We start from the raw sequence: 8,780 nt of genomic DNA, 5'->3' as shown, positions 1-8,780 counted from the left end.
GCAAAATACTAAAAGATTTACAAAATGCCTACAAATGATGCATATCTGTACGCGTGGGAAGGAAGAAAGGAAACGCCTTTGCATGTCTGTGCCAATTGGCCCATTGTCCTATAATCCATCCATGAATCAAACAAATAAACTGCTCTCGTGCAGAATTAAGGTGATATAAATATAAATCTCCAGAGGAATGTAAGAGCCTGTTCCCAGAACCAAGAAAAGTATACTTAATCATCTTTTACAAAGTAAAACAATAATTAAAAGTATTTGCTTTGAGAGAGTCTCAAAGCATGACACGCTGACATGAAGAACAGGCCTACAATTCAGCTTACTGAAATGAGGTGCTGTGCAAAAGTTTAGACCTTTATCCATCACAATAGCTAAAGTGTCCCATAAATGAGTGCAAATATACAGACAGAGGCTGAATTTAAGCCACAAGAAGAGCAAGGAGTTTTGCAACAGATGGAATCACCCCCCGGAGTCCGTTTTGGGCATCGTGAAGTCACTGTGGGCTTACATGAAGAGGCAGAAGTAATCCACAGAAAAACCGTGGCATCCAAGATGCTGTCAAGTACTATCTAACTCTAAATACACTGCTAATGGAGACACTACTAGTTAACTTTGTCTAATAATAAAAAAATGAAAAATGTAATTGGAACAAATATACATAAAGAAAACATGAAGGGGGCTAACACTTTTTCACTGTATTTCTGTATCTAAGTGTTGATAAAAATCTACTACAAAGTACTTTTAGAAAATGTAATGCATTACTTTCAGTATTTAGTCCCTCTAGAAAGTCATTTGCTCCATTAATCTTTAAAATTTACAACAAAGCCAACATGGGTAGAATTTCCACCTGTAACGATACTAGACTGTTGACCTCTGCCCATTTACAATCAAGTGTTGGCTGGTTGATTGGCATCGCCATCAGTTTAAGTATTTATTCAAGCACTTTGATTCCAGAGGTCAATCACTACTTGCTTTGTGTTAACATAACAGACTGCGGTCTTGGGCTTTCAGCTCATTGTGGCCCATTGAGTTGATACAATGTTGCATCCACGTCCATCTGTCCACAGTTTACAAGACCTGCTACTCCTACAGTATCGATCAGAGTTTAGTGACTCTTGCACACAGTGATCACCCAGTGGCTCTTTACTATTACCCACACTGTGCTCAAGGCCAATATCATATTTGTTGTTTTACAGTCATTAACACATAAAATGTTTTACTTTTGTTCATTCTCCCTGTAAATAATTGCTAGTGCTGTACGATATTGCAAATCTTGGTATTGATCAGATACCAATAAATACACAACAATAGCCATGCCAATGCTAACAATAGTTCAACATATGCAGAGCAGAGTAATGGGGCACAACTTATGAGAAGATTATTATTATTTTATATATTAGGATTGTGGGTCAACTTCTGTTGTTTAAATACTTGTGTTGGCAATACATAAAATAGATGTACACAAAAGTTTCAGACATTTTCTTTACAGCGCATGTTTGAGGTATATTTTTTCATTTCCAAAAAAAAAAGAATTAATTTAATCCAATTCAGTGGGTTACATACTGAACCTAGAGGATAGAAACAAAGTATCAATCTTATCTTGTAGTATCGATCCAGTACCCACACCAGCGTCGGTATAGATACTAATTACCTAGTAACTGCTCTTAACAGATCATTAATGGTGTGAATGGTGGGTACAATTTGAATAGGTGCTCAGGACTATCTATCCATCTATGTGTGATGTTAAGCTGCACAGTCTGTTTGTTTACCTCTTCCTTCTTGACACGTGGGAAAGCGGAGAGGGAGGGGGTGCGCGCGGGGAAGGGAGGGCACGGGGAGCGGATTAGCGCTGCGTCGGTGTCATTTTTAGACTACACAACAACGCAGAGTGACTGAGGGTAACGTGTACAGGGTAGAGACCGGTTTTGCACCTGCTTGTCCTCCTGGGTCAGTGTCAGCATCTCTCCGAGCTCTTTCTCCAGCCTCTCCCCAGCGTTCAAACATGTCTCTGTCCGGCTCGCAGACGCCAGAGGACGGACTCTACGGTGAGTGATGGTGGCACATGGACCAGGCCGTTGTTTCTTTGTTACGTCATCACTGTTAACTATTTGCCTTTTAATAGCGTGTCTGTAGCCGATTGTTGCATACCTTAAACAGGCTGTAAATTAATTTTGCGTGCGCACGGGTCGATTTATACTCCAATTTCACGATGCAAATGTCAACAGTGTGTGGGCAAAACATTTCAGGCAATGAGAACATTCATTCCCTCAGTGTGTTTGAATGAAGAGCTAGCCAGCCGTGGCTGCTTATCAATGGAGACAAGATACTAACAGCCTGTCAGACTCTGAGAGCAGGTGTGAGAAGAGGCCACAGACGGAAACAAGGCACAGGCAGTTTTATAGTTGTCATTGTCGTTGCTACTGTCATTGTGTAAATGGATTCCCTGACTCACCTGTTTGTATCTCTGTAAGCCAATTAAGCTGCGGAGATTTTCTGATACTTATAGCTCCACTTAGCTGGCTGCACATTGCTTGGAACAGAGGATGCTGGGTAAAACATGTGGATCACTGTGAGCTGTATCATTGGGAGCTGTACAGTGGAAATCACTGATGTGCAGGTTGTTTACTAAATAAATAAATAAATAATAAAAGATCAGTTTGACAAATATTTGATTTCAGCCCAAAACTGAAAACGCATCGCTGATATGTCATCTGATAGTTTCTTGCTAAACAAGAAACTATCAGATGGTAATTTCAAAATCCAATAATCCAATATATCCACCAGCATTTTTTTACTTTCACACACACAAAACATAAACAGATTTCCCTCACATTTGTTGCTAACAGGGAAGGTAGAGTGGGTTGTCTACCAATTGGAAGCTTGGTGGTTCGATCCCTGACTACTTGAGTCCGCATGCTGATGAGTTGTCCACAATGAATCCATTGGACTGTGAGTGTGTGTCAATTTTAAACAAGGTGCATAGATATGTAAAAGTGCTTGTATGAATGTGTGTGTGATTGGTTGTAGTAAAAAAGCATTTTGAGTACTCGATTAGGGTAGAAAAGTGTTATATAAGTACCAGTCCGTGTCTTCACATTTCGTTAATAGTTAGCTAGCTAGGTATTGATCTTCTTTTTCCCACTTTATTTCAGGGTCTCCATGCCCGTTTCTATCACAGCCTTTTTAAATGTAAAAAGAATCACAATTATTGTCTGTATCAATACATTAAAACTATAAATGCAACCATATTTTCATATTTTATTTATCTTTTTTTTATTTTTACATCCACATGAATAGGACACAGCTGCTTTAAAGGTAACTTTATATTCAATTCTAGAAAGACAAACAAAATCTGAATCTCCCGTGCTGTCCAAAAATAATCTGATTGCCCTGCAGCCATTCTTTCAAACTGCACCTCACACCCTAATTTTTGTTTCTTTTTCTTGGCCCTAAAATGGAAACAGTCATTCTCATCCTAGCAGAGCACAAATTAATCTGTTGTGCTGCAGTTCATTGAGTCTTTTCACATCCTGGCTCCACATTACATAAAGCTGATTTGGCAGCGGCACAGATGAATGTGTACAGGACTGCGCCATAGAAACTGATTTAGTGCTGCAGAGTGGCATCACATAGATAAGGCAGCCAACAAGGCAGCTGTTACGTCACAACTCCCCTCTGTAGGAAAATAACTAGGGCAATGGCACAGTTTCCTCTGCCCTCCCTTCCCCCCATCCCTTGCTTCCACCCCCTTCAGCACTGTGCCCGCTCATGCATCCACCGCCTCTTGTTATAAAGCGTCATAAACCAGGTAAAGTGACAGTCAGAGAGGTCAGATGAGTAAGGATACTTTGGTAGGTAAATGAGGGGAGCTGTTTCGTAAGTGCTGCCTCTGTCCGAGAGATGTGGGGCAGCATGACAAGGGAGAAACAGCTAGAGGAAGGGAGAGGGTGAATGGCTAATCTCTCACAGAAATAAGTTCTTGCGTAAGCAAGCATGCTGTCAGGCTGAGTTAGCCCTGCCCCACTGTTTAGCTGTGGGAGCGCACACACCATACAACATGCGAGCATGCATATGTGTATATGCGTGCATGTGTAAATCCCTTTCTGCTCCTGTGCCCGATCACCAAACCCCGCCCCCGTGTCCATTCATTCATATGCAGTTTATCTTTTCAGCACTCATTGATGGGAAGAAGCAGGCACACTCTGCCTTGCTCTCACTGTTTATATATGATAATATGTGTGTTTTTTGGACGCGGCTCAGCGTGTCTCCATCCAGCCACGAGCTCTGTGATTCTGAGGTCATTGCGTGTCATGTCAGGACAGCCGCAGGGCAGCTTCTAAATCTCCACATGCCAGTGGACAACAACACACACCTGTCCATTCACTGCCCACTCGGCGCTAAAGAGATTAGAGTTCTAGGAAGGACCTAAAAACGTGCATCAGTAATGCAGTGTGAAATTTGCTCTGACAATGTTTCGGAACCGGGTTAGGATCAGTTACTTGGCAGTAAAAATAATCTGAATATGTCATTATGACAATAAAGCTGAAGTAATCTGCATAACATAGTTGGGTAATCAAATGACTTAAGTCACGTTAATGGCAAGTATAAATAAAAGAATCAGGAGAAAGTGTGGGCTAACTGCATCATTGCATAGAACATTAAAAATGAGTTTTTCACATGTAAAACTATGCACAACACGGTTACTTTGGACCTTTCTGGGATCAAACAGACTTCAAAATGAAATATGTACAGTTGTAATTATAGTAAGATTATAAACAAGACAACAAAATGCCCATAAATGTTAAAAGCTCCATAAAATGGCTTCTGTTTGTTTACTTTCCACATCATGACTCCTTCTTGGCTTATTAGAAATCTAATATAGGTGTACTGAGAAGCATTGTTTTTTTTCCCCTTCTTACCGACACCTAAGCGTCAGCACAAACTCAGCTTGCCCTCCTTTTTTCTTGTCAGGCTCCTGGGTCGAGCTGGAGGAGCTGATTGCAGCCGTGAGCCGCAGAGAGAGCCTGACAGGGCCGCAGGACAGCGTTTCCACCGCCCTGCAGGGGGAGCTGGAGAGGATCCTCCTGGAGGCACAGCTGGAGTGCGAGCGGAGTAGAGACAGGTAATGATGCAGTTTGTTGGCACGAACTTGTTTTGTTTGGGGAGTTTGGGGCGGGCGAGCTGCACAGTGAGGTGTAGAAGTGATTTGCACAGTAATGAGGTTTGTTTTGTGCTCAGAGGAACTTTGCTTGTTTTCCACGGCGTGTTTACTTTTTCTGTTCTTGTTTGTTGGGCTGTAAAATTATCACGCTGCAGCTTGATTGTTTCTCCAGACCGCACCCACCTCGTACAAGTTCACTTGTTTGTTTGTTTTTAATCCACAGTCCTCCACAGGCCACGACTCCACAGTCCACCGGCTCACCAAGACCCACCAGTGAGCACGACAGTGACTGTGTCACTATACAGGTGCTGGTTTTCATTTGAACACAGAGACATGGTTAATATTTATCAGATAAAGACATCAAAAAAATATATAATTTTTTCAAATTATTCAACATCATCTGATTCTTGTTGCGTTCAGGAGGATGGTGAGCGACGGGTGGACACTGACTGGGTGTGGGATTGGTCCAGTAGACCTGAAAACATGCCACCGAAGTAAGCCTAGCTCCTTTGAATGTTACTGTTATTTATTCCTGCTGTGATGATTTACTCCTTCAGGCAAGTAGCTTAGTTTGGCTTAAAGACTGACAGCAGGTGACTCGAGGCCCGCGCCTCCAGAGGTACATAATTAAAAGATTCTTTCTAGTTTAAAAAAATAATACATTTTAGAAAAAATGAATTGTAACACGAACCAGCCAAGATTCATGACGTCACCCTGGCAGTATGCCCTCTAAATATGCATACAAGTATAAGTAAACAAAAATAAGCTTTTTGTTTGTTTGTTTTGGTTTGTTTGTGTGTTTATAAAAAGCCTGTTTTACTCACAAAACATTCAATAGCACATTGTTTTTGTCTTTTTTTGTTTTTTTTAATTTAGTTGGATTATACCTTTGAAGCCCATGAATCGCTTTCATTTTTATTTATGCTGCCGCACTTGACATTTAATCTCCTGCAATAAAATAAGCCTGTTTGACAGATAGCAGTTCTCAGGCTCTCGGTTTCTTTCTTGTATTCTCAGGCTTCTCTCTTGTGCTCTCATTATCTCTGTTTATTTTTATTTTTTTTCCCCCCCGCCTTTCAATCTCCGTGCTTCCGCATCTCTTATCTCCGACGCCTCTCTCTTCCTTCTCTGCAGAGAGTTTGTGTTTCAGCACCCAAAGCAGCAGAGCTCCCTCAGTGTCAGAAAGACAGAGGTGATGAAGAGAGGCATCTTCTCCTCCGATGTTCTCCTCATTCTTATTCCCTCGCTGCTGGCTTCACACCTTCTCACGCTTGGAGTCGGGTGAGATTCATTCACATAAACTTGACATTCTTGGTAATACTTGGGAAAAAAAAACCTGGATGCTTTTCATCCTGGTAGAATTTGGAAAGTGTGCAAATTAAGAAAGCGATCAAAGAGTTGACCCCTGTGTGCCCTTCTAAGTGGTTTTAAAATGATGTTGCTGATGTGCAGCTGAAGCTATAGATGTAAGAAAAACAAGCTTGAGACAAGTTAACGGTAGGGAGGGTCTACCTTTTCACTGACAAGTTGCTACCTTATGATAATGCAGTGCCCTTAGTTTCTGAGTTATAGCCTTCACTTATTTGATACATCGGGTGTCAAAAAATCCATATACTACAGCCGGTTGGTTTGTGAGTTACTAGGAAAATTTAGTCACAAAGAAGATGCTGCACCAAAACCTTTCTGTGATTGCTTTGGTTGCTAGCAGATTACCATGGTCTCCTGTAGTTTGCATGGAAGATGCTGATTTGTCTGCACACACTGAAACAATGTGATGCAAACTGGAAACAAATAACTTTCAAAGAACCATTTTTCCCTTTTGCTGAAACCAAAATGTTTCAAAAGGCACATTTTTTTTGTATTTTAAAGGGTTTCTGTCCCTTTCTGTCACAGTTTTTGCAGTTCCACTGTTACTGATTGGTTAGTTAGCAAATGTTTGCAGATAAGTCGGCATCATACATGCAAAATAAAATATGTTAGCAACCAAAGCAATCACAGGGAGGTTTTCTCTTTGCAACCAAATTTACCTAGCAGTATTCTGCAACTTCCCCCAATCACTTTCCAACATGTTGGGGAATACATATTTTATCCTCATGATCAGCAGTTGCAAAGTGCTTGATTAACAGTCTCCCCGCCTGTGTGACTGGGGTCCAAGGGCTATAGCAAAGGATCAATCATTGATTCCTGTTTTTTTTTTTTTTTTTTTCCTTTTTAGGATCTACATAGGAAAGCGATTGGCTGCATCCACCACCAGTACGCTGTGACAGCAACTATACGCCAGTGCCCCTATTTGCTAACAGTGTGGCCAATAAGATCAAAGTCCACCCTCTGTAATGCACTCATTTGCCTCCTTTCTTTGTCATGGGGCTAAAATAGGACCTTGCCTGTCTGTACCTGTCTCTCTATCTATCCAGCAGTACTCTGTCTTTTCTGTCAGCCTCTTTGTTGTCTGTGCATTTCATAGGGCCCTGGGAGCAGATGGCTGCTGACCAGTGAGTCAGACTGAGGTCACTTTTACTCTCCCGCAAAGTAACACTGATCTCAACCAGCTAATCAGGAGTGTAATCCGAGGGGGGGTAGTTTTCCTGACACAAAAGAAGAGAGGGAAAGAGAATTCTACTCAGCTAGAATAATAAATCCCTTTGATGGGAGGAGATGAAAACTGTTTGTTGGGAACGGTGTGTTCCAACAAAATGAAAAGGATAATGTGCGATACCCATTCACCCAACCTCTGAAAAAGCAAAATGTCTGTCATTTGTCAGAAGCAATGATCCTCTGTAAGACTGAGCTGCTTAAAGCGGTTCTTAGCTCTTTCCTTTTTTCTTTTTTTGGTCGGCCTGATGGTGAATCTAATGTAGGGACTTCTAGTTGGCTGAGTGAATAGGAGAGGCTCTGGTTGTGCTTTTTGTCCCGTAAACCCATTAAATATTTGACCTCCGACAAAGGCAATCACGATCCCATTAAACTTCACTCCTCCAAACCTTAATGTGTCTCTCGGGTCTTTTATTCCTCTCCTCTGCTCTCACCCTGACAGCATGTATTGTACACATGCTCATCTTTTCTAATACATGTGGGGAAAGTGAAGAATTTTTAGCCAGCAAAGCACAGAGATGTGCTGAAGTAAGCGTTGGCCACTGTATGTGTACATTTCTATGCTTTGCTAGTCTGGAGATTACTTGCAGGCATGCAGAGACAACAGCAGCAGCAACAACAACAAAAAGACTTTTAAAACATACTGTGATGTTAACAACCTGCAAATGAACCGCAGCATCTGTTTAAAATTGATTCCTGTTTTCATATGAGGTAAATCACTGCTAATGACTTTGTTTGTTTGTCCTGATGAGCTCTTTGGTGTGTATGCCACCGGTGCTCCTTAAGCACATTGTTCCCCTGTGAGCACTCTTTCTCTTGTCTAACCGAAACCTTCCAGGAGCCTTATGACATCTGCCTTTGTCATTCTTACCTCACATAAGTCACCCTCTTCCCTATATTTTTTAACAAGTTGCTGCTTTGACTTGAATCTAGGATTTGACATTTTATTGCCTTCCCATATACTAAAAAGCTGTTTCCTCTTAACATGTTGTAAAAATAGCTGGCTTGGATTTTGAATGGT

At 41.4% G+C, this 8,780-nt stretch overlaps 1 protein-coding gene across 1 annotated transcript; it reads left to right on the top strand.

Moving 5' to 3' along the window:
- Positions 1–1,805: 1,805 nt before the first annotated feature.
- On the top strand, positions 1,806–8,153 carry LOC113025578 (BCL2/adenovirus E1B 19 kDa protein-interacting protein 3). Its single transcript, XM_026173478.2, has 6 exons — positions 1,806–2,051; positions 4,978–5,128; positions 5,391–5,472; positions 5,588–5,661; positions 6,302–6,448; positions 7,383–8,153. The coding sequence occupies exons 1-6, from the start codon at positions 2,009–2,011 to the stop codon at positions 7,429–7,431; spliced, it is 546 nt and encodes a 181-aa protein (XP_026029263.1). The 5' UTR covers positions 1,806–2,008; the 3' UTR covers positions 7,432–8,153.
- Positions 8,154–8,780: the final 627 nt, after the last annotated feature.

The sequence above is a fragment of the Astatotilapia calliptera genome, chromosome 7, assembly GCF_964374335.1.
Source record: "Astatotilapia calliptera chromosome 7, fAstCal68.1, whole genome shotgun sequence".
Classification (NCBI taxonomy): domain Eukaryota; kingdom Metazoa; phylum Chordata; class Actinopteri; order Cichliformes; family Cichlidae; genus Astatotilapia; species Astatotilapia calliptera.
Note: the sequence above shows the minus strand (reverse complement) of the source record. Positions and strands in the feature narration are given on the sequence as shown.